The sequence below is a fragment of the Rhincodon typus genome, chromosome 27 (assembly GCF_021869965.1).
Source record: "Rhincodon typus isolate 14 chromosome 27, sRhiTyp1.1, whole genome shotgun sequence".
Taxonomy (NCBI): Eukaryota; Metazoa; Chordata; class Chondrichthyes; order Orectolobiformes; family Rhincodontidae; genus Rhincodon; species Rhincodon typus.
Genome location: NC_063358.1, coordinates 44,159,736 through 44,186,631, shown reverse-complemented (window position 1 = coordinate 44,186,631; position 26,896 = coordinate 44,159,736). Strand labels below are relative to the sequence as shown.

The 26,896-nt window shown below is 44.4% G+C and overlaps 2 protein-coding genes across 2 annotated transcripts in view; one reads left to right on the top strand and one right to left on the bottom strand.

The window, feature by feature from the left end:
- LOC109922499 (granulocyte colony-stimulating factor receptor-like) overlaps nt 1–17,139 on the bottom strand; it is a 214,078-nt gene extending 196,939 nt beyond the window's left edge. Inside the window, exon 1 of the mRNA XM_048612970.1 lies at nt 16,946–17,139. Within this exon, the coding sequence (XP_048468927.1) occupies nt 16,946–17,139 (194 nt within the window). The remainder of the gene's footprint in view (nt 1–16,945) is intronic.
- Nucleotides 17,140–24,237: 7,098 nt separating this feature from the next.
- The window catches only part of LOC109922252 (cytosolic 5'-nucleotidase 1A-like), an 87,606-nt gene continuing 84,947 nt past the window's right edge, over nt 24,238–26,896 (top strand). The window contains exons 1-2 of the mRNA XM_048613058.1: nt 24,238–24,547; nt 25,293–25,460. Of these exons, the coding sequence (XP_048469015.1) occupies nt 24,260–24,547; nt 25,293–25,460 (456 nt within the window). The 5' untranslated portion in view covers nt 24,238–24,259. The remainder of the gene's footprint in view (nt 24,548–25,292; nt 25,461–26,896) is intronic.

Sequence of the window (26,896 nt, the reverse complement as noted above, 5' to 3'; positions counted from 1 at the left end):
CTGTTTGTTTCCTCTCCACCTATCCTCTCCTCTATCCCTCTTCTGTCCTGATCCACCCATTTGCTGGCTTTCCCAAGAACAGCAAAACCCAGTGCCCTGACTTCAGACCTTGCAGTCTGTAAGTTCCCTTTTAAGAAACCTCACTGATTCCATCTCACCACCTCACTCATCACCTGTCTTCCATGCCCAAAGCAGGAGTGAGTGAGAGGGTATTGTAAGGTGGGGCAAAAATCCCCATCAGTTTATGGACTACCCTGGACTTAACTTCTGCCTTCACAGGATTTTGTGGAAATTATACTGGATTAAGTTCACAAAAGCACAGGCTGCAACTGAGCCAGGAAAAGGCTGGCTGGGACAGACTGGGAAATATACAAGCCCAGGGGCAGATGTCTGGAACAGAGGTTAGGTTACAGAAACTAAAGGAAGACCCCCCATTCATGCCCCAGCTAAAAACAATGTGAGTCTGTCTGCGGGAAACAAGCAACTTCAAAAACTTCAGACCCTCCGGAGCCGACAGAGGCATAAAACCGTTCAATTCCCAATCAGTGCTCAGGCACAAGAATACCAAACATTCCACGCCATTGTGATACATGCAAACCTGTTTCACCGTGGATGTGAAAAAAAACGTTCACACCACAATGTGAAACTGAATGGATATCCATCCAAGGAAAATGCTGGACATTCCAAAACCATTCACTTCAATCAAAAAACCATTCACACCTACTCCAGTGCTCAGGAAGCCCATTCAGCCCAGAAAGGAGGAACAATAGCTCAACAGATTTAGCAGGAGGTAAGGTGGGGTGGGTGCTGCAGTTGGGTATAACTGGAGACCCCAAACCCAACATAGCAGTGAAGGAAAGAGAAGTGAGTGAAGAAAAGAAGGAAGAGGAGGAGAGAGAGACAGCGAGCAATGCAAGTGGGACACTGTGAGTTTGGGCTCTGTGAGAATAGCACTACGATACCAACCACTGAACACCAGCAACTAACTAGGAACCTCCACTCGATGTCTGGAGGTGACCGAAGGCATCCAGAGACACGTAACACCAACCGGGGCGACACCAGCGGCATTCATCACCATCCACAATAACAACCCGCTCGCAAAGACCACCAGGAGAAAAAAGAAAACCAGGGTACTCACCAGAGATAGTAGGAACTGCAGATGCTGGAGAATCTGAGATAGCAAGGTGTAGAGCTGGATGAACACAGCAGGCCAAGCAGCATCAGAGGAGCAGGAAGGCTGACGTTTCGGGCCTAGACCCTTCTTCATTTCTTCTAGGCCCGAAATGTCAGCCTTCCTGCTCCTCTGATGCTCTACACCTTGTTACGTCAGGGTACTCACCAGGCCGGTCCCACGCGTCGAACCATATCAGCAGACACCACTAGACTGACTGTTACCAGTACCTGCGGCTCTTCGCGGAGTCCCAGCTACAGCAAGTGACTACGGATAAGAGCCAGTCAAAATCGCGGTTTTCACACCAGCAATGAGTCTAAGGTCATTGAGACCTCTAACCTAGCGTGGCCAATCTTAGATAGGGGGGAGGGACAGGTCGGAGCTAATGGTGTAGGATTCCTCTAAGGAAGGGAAGCGGAATAGAAGTTGGGGTCAGCAGGTAATTTCTCTCTCTCTCTTCCTATTAGCATAAATAACAGTAGCCCACTGTATCTATTTATCCACTGTATTTAGTCTAAGCTGCAAAACTTAACTGGAGGTTAAGTTAACCGGAAGACAAGGTCTCAGCCAGAGATAGGTGGGTTGTAATATCCACTTTCTTGTTTTCTGTAAATATATTCAATTTGCTTGTGTTTATTCAATAAAAGTCAGTGTTTTCTTTGCCTCTGAAGCATCTGCCTCCTGTGCTTTCCACCATACCACATTCCATTGCATAAACTCAGTGTCAGAACCAGGGATCTGGTAAACAATAAACCAGGCAGCACTCCCTACAGTATGGAGGAACAAAAGGTGCAGAAAGTGAGAAGGTAAATTGGGAAGGAGGAAAAGAGCGGTCAATGAGTGACTGAGTGAGCAAGTGGCTGCTCAATGGTTAGTAAGACATTAAAAGTTACTGAGAGGATCTTTGGTCATTTGAGTTCAAGGCAGCCAATTGGTTTTTAATATAAACGTTTTAAATGTTAATACATTTCTATGATGCATTGGGAATGCCATATCTGGAGTACACCGGTTTAGTTTCCTTGCTTAAAGAAGGACAAACACGTCCTGGGGGACATGAAACGAAAATTCACTAGAGAGATTTCTGGCATGAGGTTCCCCAGAAGAATGAGAGATAATCTCATTGAAATGTGTAAAGCTGGGAAGATGTCGCCCCCAGTTGGACAATCTAGAAAATGGGTTTGCAGTCTCTGAATAAGGGGTTGGTCCAATGGAGCTAAATTGAAGAGAAATGTTTTGAATTTCAAAGGTATTTGCTGGATTTTGGGCTACTAAGAGAGTTGGGGATTTGGGGATTTTGGGGTTGAGATCAAAGGTCAGCATGATCAGTCTCAGATAGAGACAGAGTCAGAGTTGTACAGCATTGAAACAAACCCTTTGGTATTACTCATCCATGCCAACCAGATATCTTAAATTAGTCAGCCCCATTTGCCAGCTCATCTGGCAGCTCATTCCATACATGCACCATTACCTGCGTGAAAAGTTGCCCCTTAGGTCCCTTTTAAATCTTTTCCCTCTCACCTTAAAGCTATGCCCTCTAGTTATGGACTTTACTACCCTGGGAAAAAGACCTTGGATATTCACCCTATCTGTGACCCTCATAGTTTTATAAGCCTCCGAGGCTCCAGGGAGAAAAAGCCCTAACCTATTAGAATAGTGTGGGGAAGCAGCTGGTTGATGCCATGATCAGTCATACTCACACTTCTTTCACTCATGTACAAAACTGTCGTGAAGTGGTTCAATGATGATAAACAGCTTCCTTGAACTGTTAGGAAAGGAGAAGTAAGATTGATTTCTTGATTCCGATATGCTGCAAGCTTCCTCAGCCTGCTAGACATAACAATACACTGACCTGCAGCCAGCAGCTGCTACATGACAAATACAGTTTCACTGACAGTTAATGCTGTACGACATGTCACTTTGACAGGGACTTTGCTTGGAGAAGTGAATTATCAGGGAGTTGTGAAACTAGTTGTGGTGCACCTGACCATTGTTTCATTTATTCTGGCTCTGACTTATGTCAAAGTGAAAAAAGATTTAAAAAGTGAAATTTTGTTAATGATTTCTTCTTTTGGAGTCATAGCATCCCTACAGTGTGGAAACAGGCCCTTTGGCCCAACAAGTCCACACTGACTCTCAGAGCATCCAACCCAGACCCATCCCCCTGTAACCCACCTAATCTACACATCCCTGAACACTATGGGCAATTTAGCATGGCCAATCCACCTAGCCTGCACATCTTTGGACAGTGGGAGGAAACTGGAGCAAACCCATGCAGATTATGGGGAGAATGTGCAAACTCCACACAGACCGTCACCTTGGGGTGGAATCAAACCTGGGTCCCTGGCACTGTGAGGCAGCAGTGCTAACTACTGAGCCACCATGCTATCCTCTTTTAGTAATTTTAGTGATTTTGGTTCATAATTCCTCCACGGGGATTTTAATAGGATACAAGCACTAAATATCAGATTCTCATCAGATTGGAGTGATTCTTCAATTGCACCTCTTTTCAAATGTTTGATTTTCTTGTTTCCTTGATTAGAGATAGGATAAGAACTAAGAGCAGGAATAGGCAATTTAGCCTCTCGAACATGGTTTAGCATTTAATATGATCGAGGTTGATCTCATTTCAATGTCAACTCCACTTTCCTGTCCACTCTCCATAACCCTTCAACCCATTACTCAATCAATTTTCATAGGATAAGCCCTTCATCTCTTGATTCCAATCTCGTGAACCTCCTCTGAACTACCTCTAATGCAACAACATCCCCCTTCAAGTAAGGGGACCAAAACTGTACACAATACTTACTTTCCCATCTATTTTAGTGTCAGCTGCAAATTTGTCTATCATTCATTCTATCCCTGCAGGTCATTAATACAGGTTGTAAATAAAGTCCATACTAAAATCACCAACGATCTATTTTTAAAATCACCCATGACTTTTCTTACAAATCTCCATTATTTCTTAGTTTACACTGTGGAACTAGTGTTAAGGGACCAACATAGTCCTCCCGCCAGGGACTTCTTATAAGAACATAAGAACTAGGAGCAGGAGTAGGCCGTCTGGCCCTTCGAGCCTGCTCCGCCATTCAATAAAATCATGGCTGATCCTTTCGTGGACTCACATCCACTTACCCGCGTTCTCACCGTATCCCTTAATTCCTTTATTGTTCAAAAAAAATCTACCTTTTTTTAAAAAACATTTACTTAAGTAGCGTCAACTACTTCACTGGGCAAGGAATTCCATAGATTAACAACCCTCTGGGTGAAGAAATTCCTTCTCAGTTCAGTCCTAAATCTGCTCCCTCTAATCCTGAGGCTGTGCCCTTTTGTCCTAGCTTCACCTGCCAGTGGAAACATCCTCTCTACTTCTATCTTATCTACTCCCTTCATAATTTTACATGTTTCTATAAGATCCCCCCTCAATCTTCTGAATTCCAATGAATATAATCCCAATCTACTCAGTCTCTCCTCATAAGCCAACCCCCTCAACTCCGGAATCAACCTAGTGAACCTCCTTTGCACCCCCTCCAGTGCCAGTACATCCTTTCTCAAGTAAGGAGACCAAAACTGCACACAGTACTCCAGGTGTGGCCTCATCAGCACCTTGTACAGCTGCAACATAACCTCTCTGCTTTTTATTTCAATCCCTTTAGCAATGAAGGACAAAATTCCATTTGCCTTCCTAATTACCTGTTGTACCTGCAGACCTACCTTCTGTGATTCATGCACAAGGACACCCAGGTCCCTCTGCATAGCAGCATGCTGCAACTTTTCTTCCCCTTGTTATTTCTAAGTTCTACCCAGACTGACTTAATATCATGAACTCCAGTGCTGAAATCATTTCTCACTACAGCAATTTCTCTTTTACTCTTTTACTAAAATAGCTACACCACATCCTTTTGCTTCCTGCCTATCTTTCTGAAACACTGAGTACCGCTGGATATTCAATTCTCAAACCTGCTCTCTCTGTAAGGTTCTTGAGTAGATTTGTAACTCAGGTTGTGGATGCTGTGGTTGGTTCGCTCGCCGAGCTGGTTCGTTAGTTCACAGACGTTTCATTACCCTGCTGGGTAACATCATCAGTGCAGCCTCCAATGAAGCGCTGTTGTGTTCTCCCACCTGGTATTTAAACTCTGGGGTCCGTTGGATTTGATTACTTCATTACATGAACACCAACTAGCAACAAAAAGGCACGACCAATACTCACTCATCTCCATTCACATGGAGAAGGAGAATCACCAGTTCGATTGGGACAGCACCAGGATCCTAGGACAGGCCAAACAGAGACAAGCACGGGAATTCCTAGAAGCCTGATTCTCTACCGAGAATTACATAGAATTAGACCCTATATATACACCACTGCAAAGGAAAACCAGAAATGAGGTAATCAAATCCAACAGACCCCAGAGTTTAAATACCAGGCGGGAAAACACTTCATCAGAGTGCTTCATCGGAGGCTGCACTGATAATGTTACCCAGCAGGGCGATGAAATGTCTGCGAACTAACGAACCAGCTCAGCGAGTGAACCAACCACTGTTCTCTCTGTAATCACACCTCAGTAACTGCCAACCAAATCATACCCTTTCATTTCTTATTTGTGCCGTTAACTTATTAACTCTAGTCTGAACACTATGTGCATTCAGTGACAAAGCCTTTAAGTTTGTCCTATGATCAATTTTCCCTACTCTTGCGTAATTCTTTGGTGCAATATGATGTTCACATGCTCTGTCCCTTCTTTTCATTTTCTGGTAAAAATCAATATAGTCATTTATTTGTGCTCCTACCTTTTCCTTACTCACAAATCATATGACACCAGGTTATGGTCCAACAGGTTTATTTGAAGTCACAAGCTTTCTGAGCGCTGCTCCTTTGTCACCTGAAACACTGAGCAGGTGTCATCTGCAAATGTACTAACCATTCCTTCTGTTTTTACATCCAAATCATTATACAAATGACAAAAAGCAGTGGACCTAGCACCCATCCTTTTGGCACACCTTTACTCACAGGCCTCCAGTCCGAGAAACGACCTTCCACCATCATTTTCTGTCTCCTATTTTCAAGTCACTTTTGTATCCAAATGGCTAGCTTTCCCTGGATTCCATATGATCTAACTTTGCTAAACAATACACCATGCAGTAGCTTGTTGAACGCCTGGCTGAAGTCCGTATTGACAACATTCATTGGCCTGCCTTCATCAATTTTCTTAGTCATTCCTTCAAAAAAACTCAATCATGTTGGTGAAACATGATTTCCCATGCACAGAGCCATGTTGACTATCCCTATCCAGTCCTTGCTTTTCCAAATACATGTAAATCCTGTCCCTCAGAATCCCCTCCAACATCTTACCCACCACTGACTTTGGGCTCACTGGTCTATGGTTCCCTGGCTTTTCCTTACCACCTTTCTTAAATAATGGCACCACATTAGCCACCCTCCAGTCTTCCAGCACCTCACTCATGGCTATTGATGATACAATTATCTCAGCAAGGGGCCCATCAATCACTTGTGGCCCCAACAAAGTTCTGAGACATACCTGATCGGGTCCCAGGGATTTATCCACCTTTATGCATTTTAAGACGTCCAGCACCTCCTCCTCTGTAATATTTCAAGTTGTAACTTTTCAAGATATCATTGTTTATTTCTCCAAGTTCTCTAACATCCACATCCTTCTCCATAGTAAATACTGATGCGAAATACTCATTTAGTATCTCACACATCTTCTGCAGTTCCGTAAGTACTTGTTGATCTTTAAAAGGCCCGATTCTCTCCCTAGTTACTCTTTTGTCCATAATGCATTTGTAGAATCTCTTTGGATTCTCCTTAACTCTATTTGCCAAAGCTATCTCATGTCCCCTTTTTGCCCTCCTGATTTCCCTCTTAATTATACTCCTACTGCCCTTATACTCTTTGAGGGATTCACTTGATCCCGGCTGTACATATGTGCCATATTCCTTCTTATTTTTCTTGACCAGAGCCTTAATTCTCTTGTCATCCAGCATTCCCTACACTGATCAGCCTTGCCCTTCACACTAATAGGAACATACTGTCTCTTTACTCTCATTATCTCATTTTTGAAGGCCTCTCACTTTCCAACCGTCCCTTACCTATGAATCAACTTTTGAAAGTTCTTGTCCAATACTGTCAAAATTGACCCTTTTCCAATTTAGAACTTTAACTTTTAGATCCAGTCTATCCTTTTCCATAACTACTTTAAAACAAATAGAATTATGATCACATAATCATATGATCATATGATCAGGCCCCAAAGTGCTCCCCCACTGACAGTGCAATCACTGCCCTGTCTTATTTCCCAAAAGAAGGTCAAGTTTTGCTCCTTCTCTAGTAGGTACATCCACAAACCGAATAAGGTAATTTTCTTGTACACTCTTAACAAATTCCTCTCCATCCAAGGCCCAAAGTCCTAGTCTATGTTGGAAAGTTAAAATCCCCTACCATTACATCCCTATCATTCTTACAGATATCTGAGATCTCCTTACAAATTTGTTTCTCAATTTCCTGCTGACTATTGGGGGGGCCTATAGTACAATCCCAATAAGGTGAACATCCCTTTCTTATTTCTCAGTTCCAACCATATAACTTCACTGGATATACTCCCTGGAATAGCCTCCCTCGGGTCAGATGTTATGTTATCCCTAACCAAAAACATCAGTCTCTCCTGTTGCCCCTTTCTATCCCCTCCCCATAGCATCCATACCCTCGAACGTTAAGATGCCAGTCCTGTCCATCCCTAAGCCATGTTTCTGTAATAGCTATGATATCTCAGTACCATGTTCTCAACCATGCCCTGAGTTCATCTGACTTACCTGTAAGGCCCCTTGCATTGAAATAAATGCAATTTAATTTATCAGACTTACCTTGTTCTCTGCCTTGCTCTTGCCTGCCTTGAATACTAGACTTGTTTGTCTTTTCAACTGTACCGGCCTTAGAGTTATCTCTTTTCTCACTGTAACTTTAGGTTACCCCCTCCCCCACACCCACACCCCCCTGACTAGTTTAAAGCCTCCCAAGTAGCACTAGCAAAGCTCCCCACCAGCATGTTGGTCCTCTCCAAATTCAGGTGCAACCCATCCTTCTTCTACAGGTCACTTATACAGAAGAGATTCCGATGATCCAAAAATGCAAATCCCTACTCCCTGCACCAGCTCTTCAGCCAGGCATTCATCTCCTCTATCCTCCTATTCCTACTCTCACTATCACGTGGCACTGGGAGTAATCCTGAAACGACTACCCTTGAGGACCTACTTTTTAACCTCCTGCCTAATTTCCCATATCTTCTCTTCAGAATCTTGTCTCTTTCTCTTCCTATGTCTTTGGTACCAATGTGTACAACAACCTCCTGCTGGTCACTCTCCCCTTTGAGAATATTCTGCACCTTCTCCGAGATAACTTTGACCCTGGCACCAGGGAGGCACCACACCATTCTGAAATGTCTGTCTGTGCCCTGACTAGAGTCCCCAGTCACAACTGATTGCTTGGATCCTGACATACTCCTTATTTCAGTAGAGCTAGCGTCAGTACCTGAAATCTGGCTGTCTGTGCTACATTTCCCTGTGAGATAGGGATAGTCACTAGAGACTCCTGCACGATTCCTACCTTTCCTAGAGAACTGACTACCTGACTGCATCTGCAGTTTTTCTACCTTCCTGATACTGCCATCCATCACACCCCGGCTCCTGTAAATTTCTCATTGCCTCTAACTGCCGCTCTAACGGATCCATGTGATCCAATAGGGTTCACAAGCAAACACACTTCCTGCAGACCCAATTATCAGTAACATTGAATTTCTCCCAAAACTGCCACATGCAACAGGAAGAGCACATCACTCTACTCAAGGCCATCTCTGCATCTTAATCTACAGACCTAGAAAAGAGCACATTCTTACTGCTCTAAAAACACTGCTCTAGAACAACAATATCAATGTTTTATATTTTAAAAAAAATTATCAAGAGACAGATCTCAGTAAAACATAAAAAAAACCAACCCTATTCACTATTATAGATTTTCAAAAAAATAATTAAGATCTATAAGTTTTATAAGTCTTAAAAACACTTAGCTGATCCATGCAATCCTGCCACTCCTGGCTGTGAGTAGTTCCAATAATAAGGTCTCTCCACGGTCAGCTGTGAAATTTCATTGTTTGTTTTTCTTTGACTGAACTACTTGGAAGTAGATGGTAAAACAGAGCTGCGTAAGTGCAGCTTCGTCAAGGAGAGGTCACACCCGACAAAATAATTAGAACTCTTTGGGGAGGTAACAAGCAAGTTAGACAAAGGAGAGCCAGTGGACATGATTGATTTGGATTTCCAAAGGCCTTTAACAAGGTGCCTCACAGGAGGCTGCTGAATAAGATAAGAGCCCATGGTGTTAGGGCTAGGTCCTGGGATGGATAGAGGATTGGCTGATTGGCAGAAGGCAGAGAGTGGGGATAAAGGGGTTATTTTCAGGAGGCTCCCAGCTGACTAGTGAAGCTCCACTCAGGGGTCGGTGACAGGACCACAAATATTCACACTATACGTTAACAATCTGGACAAAGGAACTAAAGGCATTCTTGCTAAGTTTGCAGATAACACAAAGATAGGTGGAGGGTCAGGTAGTGTTGAGGAAGTGAGGAGGCTACAGAAGGACTTGGACAGACTGGGAGAGTGGGCAAAGAAGTGGCAGATGGAGTACAATGTGGGAAAGTGAGAGGTTATGCACTTTGGTAGAAAGAATAGAGGTGTAGACTACTTTCTAATAGGGAAAGGCTTCAGAAGTCTGAAGGAAAAATGGACTTGGGAGTCCTAGTTCAGGATCTCTTAAGGTTAACATGCAGGTTTAGCTGGCACTGTGGAAGGCAAATTCAATTTTAGCATTCATTTTGAGAGGACTGGAATACAAGAACACAGGTGCACTGCTGAGGCTGTATAAGGTGTGACCACATTTGAAATATTGTGAGCAGTTTGGGGCCACATACATTAGGAGGGATGAGCTGGCATTGGAGGGGGTCCAGAGGATGAAGAGCATGTCATTTGAGGAGCAGTTGAGGACTCTGGGTCTGCATTTAATTGTGTTTAGAAGAATGGGGGGCAAATCTGATTGAAACTTACAGAATATTGAGATCCCTGGACAGATTGGACTTGGAGAAGATGTTTCCATTAGTAGGACAGACTAGGAACCAAGGGCAGAGCCTCAGAGTAAAGGGATGACTCTTCAGAACTGAGATGAAGAGGAATTTCTGCAGCCAGACGGTGGTTAATCTGTGGAACATATTGTCACAGAAGGCTGTCGAGTTCAAGTCATTGACTGTATTTAAGATGGACTTAGATGGGTTTTGATTAGTAAGGGTATCAAGGATTGAGAGGAGAAGGCAAGAGAATGGGGTTGAGAAACATGTCAGCCATGATCGAATGTTGGAGCAGACTGAATGGGCCGAATAGCCTACTTCTGTTCCTATATGTTATGGTGTAATTTGGTGCCATTTGCAGCTTACTAGTTATACCTTCTACATTATACATTCACATCCAAGTCATTAATGTAAATAATAAACACCAAGGGTCCCAGCATCGCACACTACTGTGGTACACTACTGGTCCCAGGTTTCCAATCACAAAAAGGACACTCCACCATCACTCTTTGCCTCCTATTTGTAAGCTAATTTTGGCTCCAGTTTGCCAATTTTCCTCAGATTCTATGGGTTCGTATCTCTTGGATCAGACTTCCATGTGGGACCTTATCAAAGGCCTTAATGAAGTTCATGTAAATCACAACAACTGCACTAATCACATCGATATATTTAACCACCTTTCAAACATCTCAACGAAATTAATTAGACAAGATCTTCTGACAAATCCGTGCTGACTTTCTCGATCAATCCCTGCCTTTCCAATTTTGATTAATCCTGTCCCTCCGATTTCCTTCCAATAATTCACCTACCACTGATGTCAGACTAACTGGTCTGTATTTCTTGGCCTATCCCTGCTGCCCTTCTTGAACAAAGGAACCATATTAGCTATGCTCCAGTCATCTGGCACTTCACCTGTGGCCAGTGAAGTATTAAATATCTCCACCAGGGCCCCAGCGATCTCTTCCCTTGCATGCCATAATAATCTGAGATACATCTTATCAGGCCCTGGGGATCAATGCACGTTTATGCCCACTGAAACATCTAATACCTCCTTCTTATTAATCTTAGCATGTTCTAGAACCTCACCATCCCAACAGAAATCCCTGGTTACAATCCTTTATGAATACAGATGAAAAATATTCATTTAAGACCTCACTTACATCCACTGGTTCCGTTCACAGGTTGCTCATTTGGTCTATAATAGGCCCCACTCTTTCTCTTGTAATCCTCTTATTCCTAATTTAATTATAAAATGTCTTGGCGTTTTCCTTAATCCTGTAAACTCTCTTTAGTTTTGAAGGGCCTCCTCTGGTTTCAATGCCCTGTATCTAACAAATGCTTCCTTCTTATTCTTTATCAAACTCTTGAAGTTCCTTGATATGTAAGGTTCCCTGAACTTGACGTCATTGCCTTTCACTCTTAGAGGAACACTCTTAGTGGTCTTGAATTCTCACTGTATTTTCAAAAGACTCCCACCTTCCAAATGTAGGTTTACCTGCAAGTAGCTCCTAGATTGAAATTATTCCCCCAATTTAGACACTTCACTTCTGCTCCATTTTATCCCTGTCCATAATGACTTTGAAACATACAGAGTTATGGTCACTATCCTAAAAATGCTCGCCCACTGAAACTTCAACCATTTGACTGGATTCATTCCCTTGGATTAGGTTTAACACTACCATATCTCTCCCTCCCCAGTCTGTCAGAACTGCTCGGAGTATATAAAGTTTTCGAAGATGACCACCAATATATCCAGTATTTCCAAGGCCACATCCTTTCATTCTCTAGGATGTAGATTCTCAGGCCCTGGGATCTGTCAGACTTTAACTTCAATAATTTCCCCAGCATTATTTACTTACACATCTGAGTTCCTTCAATTCCTCTCTCTCATTAGACCATTGGTTCCCTGACATTTCTGGGAGGTTATTTGTACTTGCTTCTGTGAAGACAGAACCAAAGAATGTGTTCAATTCTTCTCCCATTCTTTGTTTCGCATTATAATTTCCCCCACTTCTGACTGTACAGGCCATATATTTGTCTAATCCTTTTCTTTTCACATATTTATAAAAGCTTTTACAGCTTCTACGTTCCTGCATTTTTCCACTCAAACTCTATTTTGCCCCCTTGATCAAACTTTTTGTCCTAATAAAGGGTCACTGAACTCGAAATATTAGCTCTGTATTCTCTCCAGATATGTTGCCGGACCTACTGAGTTTCACCAGCAATTTCTGTTTTTATTCTGTTTTGCTGAATATAAAATGCTCCCAATTCTCAGGCGTGCTGCTTTTTCAAGCCACTTTATTTCTCTCTTCTTCGAAACATAGAACATAGAACAGTACAGCACAGGTTAAAGGCCCTTCAGCCCACGATGTCGTGCCGAACTTTTACCCTAATCCTAAGGTCTATCTAACCTCCACCCCTAACTTATACTATCATCCATTTGCCTATCTAATAGCTGCTTAAATGCCCCTAATGAGGCCGACTCCACTACCCACTCCGGCAATGCATTGCACCTCCCGGACCACTCTCTGAGCAAAGAACCTACCTCTGACGTCTCCTCTATATCTACCTCCACTCACTTTAAAACTATGCCCCCTTGTAATAGCTACCTCCACCCTAGGAAAAAGTCTCTGGCTGTCTACTCTATCTATACCTCTGATCGTTTTGTACACCTCTATCAAGTCACCTCTCATCCTTCGTCGTTCCAAAGAGAAAAGCCCTAGCTCTCTCAAATTTTCCTCGTAAGACCTTCCCTCCATTCCAGGCAACATCCTGGTAAATCTCCTCTGCACCTTTTCCAACGCTTCCACATCTTTCCTGTAATGAGGCGACCAGAACTGGACACAATACTCCAGATGTCGCCGAACCAGGCCTTTGGGTCTCATACTATCTGTAATTTCTTTTGTAAACTATGAATGAGCTGCCTTTTCTCTTTTAGTTGTTAATCCACTCACTCACTTGCTAACACTCACCCTCTCACCCACTTACTCACCCATTCATTCACAGACCAACAAACTCACCTACCCATTCACTCATCTCTGACTTTTTCATTCATTCAATTTCTTATTCACTTTCACACTCATTCTCCTGCTTACTCATTCATTCATTCATTCAACTACTCACTCAGCCACTCACTTTTCGTTAAGTTAGACAGTGAAGAAGTCAAATCTGAAACTGGGATCTGTGAGGGCACGAGGTGCAAATTGGCAAGGATAGATTGTTGATCCTTACTAAAACGGGTTGATGGTGGGATAGGCAATCGTTCATATTTGAAGAACTTGTGCATGAATTACAATAATTCTTAATTCCTGTCTGACAACATACCATGCTGGACTCTTGATCCCGCTTATAAAGGATCCTGTCTGTAAGCCTATTTATAGAATTCCCTACCACTACAACTTCTCTTTATTATCCTTATTTAAATAGCCTCCTGCACCACGGTGCAGTGGTCAGTTTGCCTATCCTTCCCAGAGTCCACTTCCTCATCCACACAGGGAGTGCGTACCTCATACTTGTTGGATAACGTCAAGATCTGAGGCTCTTCCAATGCTAAATTCAGGATCCCTCTACCTGCCTCAGAGATGAGGGTGAGCAACCAGCAGTCATGGTACACATCGGTACCAATGACATAGGTAGAAAAAGGACTGAGAATGTGAAAAATGAGTACAGGGAGTGAGGTTGGAAGCTGAAGTCCAGGACAAAACAGGGTAGTTATCTCTGGATTACTACCAGTGCCACGTGATAACGAGGTAAGAAATAGGGAGAGAGTGCAGCTAAACACATGGCTACAGGGCTGGTGTGGGCTTCCATTATGTGGATAATTGGAGCACATTCTGGGGAAGGTGGGACCTTGTACAGTAAGGACAGGTTGCACCTGAACCGGAAGGGCACAAATATCCTGGGAGAGAGGTTTGCTAGAGCTGTACGGGATGGTTTAACCTAGTTTGGCAGGGGGTGGGGAACCGGATTTATAATTCAGAGGATGAGGTATTCGGCCTTCCAACAGACACAACAGGGAGTGAGGTGGTTGATAAAGAAATGCAGTCGATGGAGCGTAATTGTGGACACTGAGATGGTTTGAGGTGTGCATACTTCAATGTTAGAAGTATCAGAAATAAAGCGGATGAACTCAGAGCATGGGTCGGTACTTGGAACTACAATGTTGTGGCCATTACAGAAACTTGGGTAACTCAGGGAGAGGAATGGCTGTTGGAAGTTCCGGGATTTAGATGTTTTAAAAGAAATAGGGAGGGTGGAAAAAGAGGTGCGGGAGTGGCATTGCTAGTCAGGGCGAGTATAGCAGCTACTGAAAGGCAGTTTGAGAATGATATGTCTACAGAGTCAGTTTGGGTTGAGGTCAGGAACAAGAAAGGCGCAGTCACTTTGTTGGGGGTTTTTTACAGACCCCCAGATAGTTGCAGAGAAGTAGAAGAGCGGATTGGGAGGCAGATACTGGAAAGGTGCAGAAGTCACAGGGTTGTAGTCATGGCTGACTTCAACTTCCCAAATATTGATTGGAAACATTTTAGTTGTAATAGTTTAGATGGAGTAGATTTTGTCCAGTGCATTCAGGAAGGATTCCTGACACAGTATGTAGATAGACCAACACGAGGAGAGGCCACTTTGGATTTGGTGCTTGGCAATGAACCGGGCCAAGTGTTAGACCTGTTGGTAGGAGAGCATTTTGGTGGTAGCGATCATAACTCTGTTTATTTCACGATAGTCATGGATAAGGAGAGGTACATACGGCAGGTAAAGTTTACAATTGGGGGAAGGGTAATTACAATTCAGTTAGGCAAGAACTGGGTAACATAAATTGGGCACAGATGCTGTCAGGGAAGAGCACCACAGAAATGTGGAGATTGTTTAAGGAATTATACTGCATGTGCTCGATATGTTTGTCCCTAGCAGGCAGAGAAGATGTGGTCGAGTGAGGGAGCCATGGTTCTCGAGACAGGTCGAACGACTGGTTAAGAGGAAGAAGGAGGCTTATGTAAGGTTTAGGAAAAGAGGAACGGAAAAGGCTCTATAGCAATACAAGTTAGCCAGGAAGGAGCTGAAGAAAGGGCTTAGGAGAGCTGTAAGGGGGCATGAGAAAACCTTGGCGGATAGGATCAAGGAAAACTCCAAGGCTTTTTACACGTATGTGCAGAAAAAGAGAATGACCAGAGAAAGGGTAGGGCCGATCAAGGATTGTAAAGGGAATATGTGCACAGAGGCTAAAGAGATAGGAGAGGTCCTTAATGAATACCTTTCTTCAGTATTCACAACTGAGAGGGACCTAGTTGTAGAGGAGAATGTTGTGAAACAGGCAGGTAGGCTAGAGGAGGTTGATATTAGTAAAGAAGATGTGCTAGGAATTCTGAGGAAGTTGAAGATAGATAAGTCCCCCGGGCCTGATGGAATTTATCCAAGGATTCTATGGGAAGCAAGGGATAAGGTTCCCCATGGTAGGCTCATGCAGAAGGTAAGGAAGCATGGGATAGGGGGAAATGTGGCAGATTGGATTCAGAATTGGCTGACCCTTAGAAGACAAAGGGTGGTAGTGGATGGAAAATATTCAACATGATGCTCATTTACGAGTGGTGTACCACAGGGATCTGTTCTGGGTCCTCTTCTATTTGTGATTTTTGTAAATGATTTGGATGAAGGAGTGGAAGGGTGGATTAGCAAGTTCACGGACGATACGAAGGTGGGTCACGTTGTGGACAGTGCGGAGGGCTGTTCTCGGTTACAAAGGGCCATTGATAGGATGCAGAGCTGGGCTGAGAAGTGGCAGATGGAGTTTAACCCTGAAAAGTGTGAGGTGATTCATTTTGGAAGGACAAACTTCAAAGCAGAATACAGGGTTAACGGAAAGATTCTTGGCAGTGTGGAGGAGCAGAGGGATCTTGGGGTTCATGTTCACAGTTCCCTGAGAGCTGCCACCCAGGTGGATAGAGTTGTTAAGAAGGCGTATGGTGTGTTAGCTTTCATTGACAGAGGGATTGAGTTCAAGAGCTGTGAAGTTATGCTCCAGCTATACAAAAGCCTGGTTCGGCCACATCTGGAGTATTGTGTCCAGTTCTGGTCACCTCATTACAGGAAAGATGTGGAAGCATTAGAAAAGGTGCAGAGGAGATTTACCAGGATGTTGCCTGGAATGGAGGGAAGGTCTTACGAGGAAAGGTTGAGAGAGCTAGGGCTTTTCTCTTTAGAACGACGAAGGATGAGAGGTGACTTGATAGAGGTGTACAAAATGATCAGATGTATAGATAGAGTAGACAGCCAGAGACTTTTTCCTAGGGTGGAGGTAGCTTTTACAAGGGGACATAGTTTTAAAGTGAAAGGAGGTAGATATCGGGGAGACGTCAGAGGTAGGTTCTTTACTCAGAGAGTGATCGGCGCGTGGAATGCATTGCCGGAGAGGGTAATGGAGTCGGCCTCATTAGGGGCATTTAAGCGGCTATTAGATCGACATATGTATGATAGTATAAGGTAGCGGTAGAGGTTAGATAGATCTTAGGTTTAGGGTAAAATTTCGGCACAACATCGTGGGCTGAAGGGCCTGTACTGTGCTGTACTGTTTTATGTTCTATGTTCTATGCCTCACTTGTATTCACAACCTCTTTTTCCTAGCCACTAGCCATATTTGAAGTACTTAACCTACAGTGTGTGACTGCCTGAAACACAGCTTTCAGATAACTCTTCCCCCTCCCTGATGCGTCGCAGTGTTCGAAGATCAAACTCCAGCTCATCAACTCTGAGTCGGAGCTCCTCGAGCAACAAAGACTGGTTAAAGATGTGGTCACTATGAACCACAATGGGGATCACCAGTTCCCACATCATGCAGGTGCAACACATCGCCTGGCCCCGCATCTGTTTCATTTAATTACAAGAATTAAAATTTGCATTAAAGGTGTAAACATTACAAAGAGGAGACTAGAAGTTGCCGCGTTTCATCTTGCACTCTTTTAGAGCTCAGCTACATAAAACTAACTCAGAAAAAGCAGAGATAACAAGGTGTAGAGCTGGATGAACACAGCAGGCCAAGCAGCATCATAGGAGCAGGAAGGCTGACGTTTCGGGCCTAGACCCTTCACAGCAGCTGATCGTTTGGGTCATCGTTGCCTTTCTAACAAGGACAGTTAACTGTCAATCTTAATTTTCGCAGCAGACAGGTAGATTCTGAATGGTCAGGGCCTTGTCATGGGATGCAGCAGATGTTGGCTGGCTTCAAGGCAAAATGTCTATGCAAATTCCTTTTGCATTCATAGGACAGGATCCTGAGTATTTCTAGCAAACACAAATGCATCAGACTATGGGCCTAACTGATGATCGTAAATCGGTTTCGGTGTAACGCTCAGCACAGTCTGGATTATTTAATAAATGATTTCCAACACCAGAATCACATTTATTGCTGGATATAATTTTTCTGAAGCTTGCAAGCACAGGCTGGATGAGCATGAGCTGCTTATTGCCAGCTGTGATTGGACAATAGAAGGTGTTGTTTGTAATGATCCACTTGTGATTATAACATACAGCTTGCATACTTGGCATCACATGAGCACTGAAACTCATACATCACACATCACATCACTTATTTGTGTGGGCAGTAAAGCATCTTTTTGATTTGATGACATGATCCTGTTGGTGGAGAAAGCCAATTGTGGATTTACTGCATAGTAAGAGTGTAGGAGTTCATGCTCCCACCCAGACCTTGAAAAATTTCTTCATTTTGCCTCCAACTTCCACCCCTCTATAACTTTCATATCATCCATTTCTGACACTTCCCTTCCTTTCCTTGACCTCTCTGTCTTTATTTTGGGGAATAAACTGTCCACTGCCATCCACTACAAAGCCTCTGACTCTCATAGCTACCTTCACTACAGCTCTTCACACCCCATGTCCTACAAGGACTCCATCCCATTCTCCCAGTTCCTTCACCTATGTCATGTCTGTTCAGATGATGCCACCTTCCAAATCAGCGCTGCTGTCATGGCTTCTTTCTTCCCTAACTGTAGTTTCTCATCCACTGTCGTTGATAGGGTTCTCAACTGCATCCAACCTATCACTCATTCTTCCACCCTTAGCATTTCCCATCACTAACAACAGCATGATCGGGTCATCCTTGTTCTCACTTCTCACTCCACAAGCTTCCACATTCAAAGGATCATTCTCCACCATTTCAGACAACTCCAGCAGAACGCCAGCACCAAGCACATCTTCCCCTCACTCCCCCATCTGCATTTCACAGGAATCGCTCCCTCCAGGACACCCTGCTGCATTCCTCCACCGGCAGCACCACACCCCCCTTCCAATGGCACCTTCCCATGTAACCACAGAAGGTGCAACACCCGCCTCTTCACCTCCTCCCTGCTCACCATCCAAAGGCCTAAACAGTCTTTCCAGGTGAAGCAACATTTCACCTGTACCTCTTCCAATCTTGTGTGTTGTATTCACTGCACCCAATGTTGCCTACTCTACATTGGAGTAACCAAACGCAGACTGGTTACCACTTTCCAGAGCATCTCTGGTCCGTGCACGAGCATGACTCTGACCCTCCTGTAGCTGGTCATTTTAACACAGTGTCCTGCTCACGTGCCCACTTGTCTGTCCTTGGCATGCTGCAATGCTCCAGCGAATCACAGCAAAAACTGGAGGAGCAACATCTCATCTTCAAACTAGGTACTTTATAATCTTCTGGGCTCAACATTGAGTTCAACACCTTCAAATTGTGAACCCATTCCTTCCCTTTCTTTTAGCTTTGCTTGTTACATTCTCTGTCACCATATCCTCTCTCCCATACCCCCACCCCAGTGGGACTGCCTGTTCTTTCAAGTCTGGCAGTTAGACACACCATTGTTCTGCCATTGTCACACTCTGATCACTTCATCTGAACTATCAACATCCTTTCTTCTCCCAGCACTCCAAACCTCGCCCCACCCTGTTAACTGTGATGAAGAGTCATCTAGACTCAAAACGTTAGCTTGCTTTCTTCTCCATGGATGCTGCCTCTGCCACTATGATCTCCAGCATTTTTTGTTTTCAGTCAAGAGTATAACACAGCTAGCTTCACTTGTTATTGCAATGCTTGAGACACCTTCCCTTTCCAGAGCAATCTGAGGTAGACTGGGCATCAGTCAGGGCCAAAACTGGTGGTCGTAGACCCTTTCATGAGTTTATGTGATATATAAGTGATTATCTGATCAGGGTATCTGTTAACATGCAGGATAGGTTTGGTATGCCCTTACATAGTGACCAAATGGCTAAAGCCTCATTCACAAGGTTGCAATAAGATCGATTTTGTAGAGGATGCAATTGTAGGAATCACAATGTGGACACCCACAGCATTGTTAGGGAGAGAGTCACCTGACAACTGTAAGTCCTGATGGTTCAAATTTGCTAGGACTTTTATAGTCCATGTCTTTTCTTAAATGCTTCAACCGTTCCTTTGGGAGGGTTTAAACTGGTTTGGCGGGGGGATGGGAACCGGAGCTACAGATCAGAGGATGGGGTAGCCGGTGTACAGGCAGATAGAGCAAGCAGAGAATCTGTGAGGAAGGATAAACAGTTGATAGGGCAAAGTGGCAGTCAGTGCGACGGGTTGAGGTGTGTCTATGTCATTGCAAGAAGTGTCAGGAATAAGGGTGACGAACTTAGAGCATGGATCAGTACTTGGATCTACGATGTTGTGGCCATTATGGAGACTTGGATAACACCAGGGCAGCAATGGTTGTTGGATGTTCTGGGGTATAGATGTTTCAAAAGAAATAGGGAGGGAGGTAAAAGATGTGGGGCAGTGGCATTGCTAATCAGGAATGGTATCACAGCTGCAGAAAGGGAGGTCATGGAGGAGGGTTTCTCCACTGAGCCAGTATGGGTGGAAGTAAGAAACAGGAAAGGAGCAGTCACTTTATTGGGAGTTTTCTATAGACCCCCCAATAACAACAGAGACACTGAGGAACAGATTGGGAGACAGATTTTGGAAAGGTGCAGAAGTAATAGGGTTGTTGCCAGGGGCGATTTCAACTTCCCTAATATCGACTGGAACATCCTAAGTGCAAATACTTTGGAATGGAGCAGATCTTGTCAGGTGTGTCCAGGAAGGATTTCTGACTCAATAAGTAGATAGGCCAACTAGAGGGGAGGCCAAATTGGATTTGGTGCTTGGCAACCAACCAGGCCAGGTGTCAGATCTCTCGGTGGGTGATAGTGATCATAACTCCCTGACCTTTACTATAGTCATGGAGAGGGATAGAAGCAGACGGTGTGGGAAAGTATTTAATTGGGGGAGGGGAAATTACAATGCTATTAGGCAAGAACTACGGAGCACCAATTGGGATCAGATGTTCTCAGGGAAACACACGATAGAAATGTGGAGGTTGTTTTGGGAGCAGTTGCTAGAAGTACTGGATAGGTTTGTCCCACTGAGTCAAGGAAAAGATGGTAAGGTGAAAGAACCATGGATAACGAGACATGTTGGACACCTAGTCAAGAGGAGGAAGGAAGCTTACTTAAGGTTGAGGAAGCAAGGATTGGACAGGGCTTTAGAGGTCTACAAGGTAGCCAGGAAGGAACTGAAGAATGGACTTAGGAGAGCAAGAAGGGGCTATGAGAAAACCTTGGCAGGTAGAATCAAGGAAAACGCCAAGGCATTCTAAACTTATGTGAGGTTCAAGAGGATGGCCAGAGTGAGAATAGGGTCAATCAGGGATAGTGGAGGGAACTTGTGTGTGGAGTCAGAGGAGGTAGGGGAGGTCCTTAATGAAAACTTTGCTTCAGTGAGAGGGACCTTGATGTTTGTGAGGACAGCATGAAACAGGCAGATATGCTCGAACAGGTTGATGTTAGGAACGAGGATGTGCTAGAAATTTTGAAAAACGTGAGGATAGATAATCCCCTGGGCCAGACAGGATATACCCAAGGTTACTACGGGAAGCGAGGGAAGAGATTGCTGCCCCTTTGGCAATGATCTTTGCATCCTCACTGTCCACTGGAGTAGTGCCAGAAGATTGGAGGGTGGCAAATGTCATTCCCTTGTTCAAGAAAGGGAATAGGGAGAATCCTGGAAATTACAGACCAGTCAGTCTTACTTCTGCAGTGGGCAAATTATCAGAGAGGATTCTGAGAGATTGTATTTATGATTATTTGGAAAAGCACAGTTTGATTAGAAATAGTCAGCATGGCTTTGTGAGGGGTAGGTCATGCCTCACAAGCCTTGCTGAATTCTTTGAGGATGTGACAAAACACATCAATGAAGGTACAGCAGTGGATGTGGTGTATATGGATTTTAGCAAGACATTCAATAAGGTTCCATATGGTAGGCTCATTCAAAAAGTAAGGAGGCATGGGATTCAGGGAAATTTGGCTGTCTGGATACAAAACTGGCTTTCCTTAGAAGATAGAGGGTGGTAGTAGATGGAAAGCATTCAGCCTGGAGCTCGGTGACCAGTGGTGTTCCGCAGGAATCTGTTCTGGGGCCTCTGCTGTTTGTGATCTTTATAAATGACTCGAATGAGGAAGTGGAAGGTGGGGTTAGTAAGTTTGCCGATGACACGAAGGTTGGTGGAGTAGTGGACAACATGGAGGGCTGTTGTAGGTTGTAATGGGACATTGACAGGATGCAGAGCTGGGCAAAGAAGTGGCAGATGGAATTCAACCCAGAAAAGTATGAAGTGATTCATTTTGGAAGGTCGAATTTGAATGCAGAACACGGGGTTAATGGCAGGATTCTTGGCAGTGTGGAGGAACGGACGGATCTTGGAGCCCACGTCCATAGATCCCCCAAAGTTGCTACACAAGTTGATAGGGTTGTAAAGAAGGTGTAAGGTGTATTGGCTTTCATTGGCAGGGGAATTGAGTTTAAAAGCCGTGAGGTTATGCTGCAGCTCTATAAAAGTCTGGTTAGACCACACTTGGAATATTGTGTTCAGTTCTGGTCACCTCACTACAGGAAAGATGTGGAAGCTTTAGAGAGGGTGCAGAGGTGATTTACCAGGATGCTGCCTGGACTGGAGGGCAGGTCTTACGAGGAAAGGTTGAGGGAGCTAGGGCTTTTTTCATTGGAGCGAAGAAGGATGAGAGGTGACTTGATAGAGGTGTACAAGATGATGAGAGGCATAGATAGAGTGGATAGTCAGAGACGTTTTCCCAGGGCGGAAATGACTATTACGAGGGGGCATAATTTTAAGGTGATTGGAGGAAGATATAGGGGAGATGTCAGAGGTAGGTTCTTCACACAGAGAGTGGTGGGCGTATGGAATGCGCTGCCGGCAGTGGTAGTGGAGTCTGATACTTTAGAGACTTTTAAGCGACTCTCGGATTGGCACATGGAGGATAAAATGTAGGGTATGCAGGGTAGATTGATCTTAGTAGGATAATAGGTCGGCACAACATCGTGGGCCGAAGGGCCTGTACTGTGCTGTACTGTTCTTTGTTCTACGTTCCTGAACCCTTGCTGTGAGTTGGGGCTTGGGAGTACAGCAACTTTGAAATTCAGTTAAAAAACAAACACGGAGGTTGTGGGGGATCTATGGACGTGGGCTCCAAGAAACTACACTATATGGAGGTCAGGAATCTGCAGAAGTGTCAATCAGCTCATGATGTTAAAACAAATCCATGATGCTCAAAGAGATGGCAGTCCCTGTCATCTTCTTGACATCAAAGCCAGGTCAAATGGGGTGACGTTAAACTATGACTTATTCAAGAGTGCTCAAACTCCACCCAACAATTGCTCAATCTGTGTTCTCCCTGCTATAGGAAGGATGTTGTGAAACTTGAAAGGGCTCAGAAAAGATTTACAAAAATGTTGCCAGGGTTGGAGGGTTTGAGCTATTGGGAGAAGCTGAACAGGCTGGGGCTATTTTTCCCTGGAGCATTGGAGATTGAGGGTGACCTTTTTGAGGTTTATAAAATCATGAGGGACATGGATAGGGTGAATAGTCAAGCTCTTTTCCCCAGGTTGGGGGAGTCCAAAACTAGAGGGGATAGGTTTAAGATGAGAGGGGAAAGATTTAAAAGGGACCTAAGAGACAATATTTTCATGGAAAAGGTAGTGCATGTATAGAATGAGCCGCCAGAGGAAGTGGTGGAGGCGCGTACAATTACAACATTTAAAGGCATCTGGAGGGTACATGAATAGGAAGGGTTTAGAGGGATATGGGCCAAATGATGGCAAATGGGATTAGATTAATTTAGGATATCTGGTCAGCATGGACGAGTTGGACCAAAGGGTCTGTTTCCATACTGTATATCTCTATGACTCTGATTCCCAGTCTCATCACTGAGAAACTATCGTTGGGTGAGGTTCACACAGTTTTTGGGTGCTACATTGTCCCGGCGTCGCTCTTGCTCCCTCCATCTAAGCTGTCTCAGTCCTCTCCAGCCTCACCATGGCCCAGCACCAACCCTCCCATGTCCCTCCCTCACTCTGCCTCCTTCCACACTCTCTTTATGATGGACTGGGAACGGCAGGAGCCACCAATATCTGAATGCCCCTGCATTTTCTCAGCAAACACCACCCCGCTCCAAACCCCCATTTAATACTATAATATATTATACTATAATCTCTTTTGCTGAGTCTTAGCAAATGCATTCCCCACCCTCTCCCCTATCAGGCCAGCTTTCTGCCCCCACCCCCCTGTTATTTATTTATAGCTGTGTGTGTGTGCGTGTGTGTGAGAGCTGTGGGGCTGCTCGGCTCCCCCCACCCCCCTGTGTCAGTCTCTGTGTCTGTGTCTGTGTGTGTGTATCAGTGTCAGTGTCTGTGTGTGTGTGTGTGTGTGTCAGTGTCTGTGTGTGTGTGTCAGTGTCAGTGTGTGTCTGTGTATGTGTGTGTCAGTGTCAGTGTGTGTCTGTGTATGTGTGTCAGTGTCAGTGTGTGTCTGTGTATGTTTGAGTGTCAGTGTCAGTGTGTGTCTGTGTGTGTCAGTGTGTGTGTGTCAGTGTCAGTGTGTGTCAGTGTCAGTGTGTGTCTGTGTCTATGTGTGTCTGTGTCAGTGTGTGTACGTGTGTCAATGTGTGTGTGTCTGTGTCAGTGTGTGTGCGTGTCAGTGTGTGTGTCTGTGTGTTAGTGTGTGCGTGTGTCAGTGTGTGTTTGTGTGTGTGTCTGTGTGTTAGTGTGTGCGTGTGTCAGTGTGTGTGTGTCAGTGTCGGTGTGTCTGTGCGTGCGCGCTCGGTCAGTGCCGCAGACCCCTGCATGGAGCCGGCTGTGGATATCGCGGCCCCGGCCGCTATCACTAACCTGTCCCCTAGGAAGAAGCCGCGGACGGTAAATGTGTGCTCGGGGCCTGGGTCACCCCGGGTTTGGGGTTTGGGGATGGGGGGAAGGGGCGGGGGGGAGTCTTCTGGAGAAGCGCGGTACACTGACTCACACGGTGGGGGTGAGAGAGACCAGCTAACAGACAGGACGCCGAGGGGCTGAATGGCCTCCTACCCGTGTGTACCTTTCACAGACAACGAAGTGGATAGGATAATTGGGGGGGGGGAGGTTGGGGAATTCGCGCCTCTCACAGTCCTCACAGGGTCGCTTCTCAAGGAGCTAGCACCCGCTCGACGGGCCGAAGTTCTCCTTCGGCGCTCTAGTGACCGCAACGCTTGGGAGAATCCATTCCATTTCCACCCCAAAACAGAAACCAGAACGAAAAGGGAGAGAGAGGGGGAAGGAAATAGGGATCTGGGGAGAGAGATCAGATCTTTGGAATAAGAAAATGAGAGGAAGAGAAATCGGTCTAGAGGGCAGCAGAGAGAGAGAGAGGATTGCAGATCTGGTAAAGAGAATGAACCCTAAAGTAAAGCAAGAGCTAATATGGATTGTGTGAAACAAATACAGGAAAATGAGAGATGGACAATGGTTTTAGGAATGCGGGACAAGGTCACGTTTCTGGGTCAATCAACATTGTTAAAGAGTGAACCCAATCTACCTGCTCCTCTTCAGAACCTGGTTTACTTATGGGGACAGATGGGATAGGGGTTTGCCAGTGCCTGATAGTTTTACCACTGCCATTACCCTACAGCCAAGTCCAGAATATGCCACAACCATCGCAGTCTCGTCACGGGCTCTATTTAACATGGAGGAGGAGACAAAGATCTTCGATAAGGACGGGGTGGAAGCTTATGTCCGACATCAAGTGAAACATGAGAATGAGCCTTTTGCACCAGGTGCTGCTTTCCCCTTTGTACAGGTAGGATTCAAAAGTACAACCATTAGCAATCATTATCCTTCACTGCAACACTTGCCCAGAACATGCATTACAGTATTAACAGGCGTCAGCACTCACAGTGGGTGAGCATGTGTCTGATGGTCATGTGCATGGGTGATGTAACTGTTTATGTGTAACCTGCCCATTTTTTGTACCGGTCGGATCAACCTTTGTGAGCTGCCTCCAACACATTTACACCCTTCATCAAATAGGGAGATTAATACTGTACTCCGTAATCCAGATGTTGTTTGTCACCAAAGCCCTGAATAAGAGAAGCATAACCTTACTAATTTTGTATTCTGTATTTTGTATGAATCTTCCCTAATTACTTTCTGTACCTGCATACTAACCATTTGCAATTCATACATTTGGACACCCAGATTCTTCTGCATCTCAGAGCTCTGTAATTCCTCACCATTTAGATAACATATGGGTCTTTTTAATGCTTCCTGCCAAAATGGACAATTTCATATTTTCTCACACTATTTTATATTTGCCAGATCTTCGCCCTTTTACATAATCTGCCTATATCATTCTGTAACTTCCTTGTATCTTCTTCACAACTCACTTTCCTGTCTACCTTTATATCATCAACAAATTTAGCAACCATGCGCTCAGTCCCTTCAACCAGATCTTTACAATTTATACAAACAGTTGAGGTCCCAGCACTGATCCCTGTGACAATGTTAAACCTTATTGGGATAGCTTGCTGGAAATCATGCCCTGCTTTTCCTGGAATCATCACAAAAATTAAAAATTTTATAAGTTATGTAATGTTCCCCAACGTTCCTGACCTTCAGACTCAGGCTGAAAGATAGCATGGACCAGGTTTCTGTACTGAAAAAGAATTGCTGTTTATTACAAGTAGTTAGTTTCCAGCCACATTTAAACAGCTAAAAGAAAATTAGCATATAATACTGCTAATTGAAACTCTTAATTCTCCTATAAACTTGCACCTATTCTAGATAGACAAACAGAGGAAAAATATGTCACTAGACAGAGGTTTCTGTTCATGGTTTGTGGAGATGCTACTTATGTCAGAACAATGCTTTTCAGTTTTCTTTCTTTTGATGCTTCCGCCAGTTTGAAAAGGGGATGTGGTGGCTGATTCACTTTGGAGTATTGTGTGCGGTTCTTATCACCACATGTGGAAGGATGTGGAAGATTTGGAGAGGGTGCAAAAAGGGTTTACCAGGATATTGCCTACTTTGGAGTGTATTCACTATGAAGAGAGGTTGGACAAACTTGGATTGTTTTCATGACAGTGTCAGAATCTGAGGGGTGACCTGATATAGAAGTACATAAAATTATGAGAGACATGGATAGGGTGAATAGTCAGTGTCTTTTTCCCAGGGTGAAATGTCAGAAATGAGGGGACATAGGTTTAAGGTGAGAAGGGGAAATTGTCAAAGGAGATG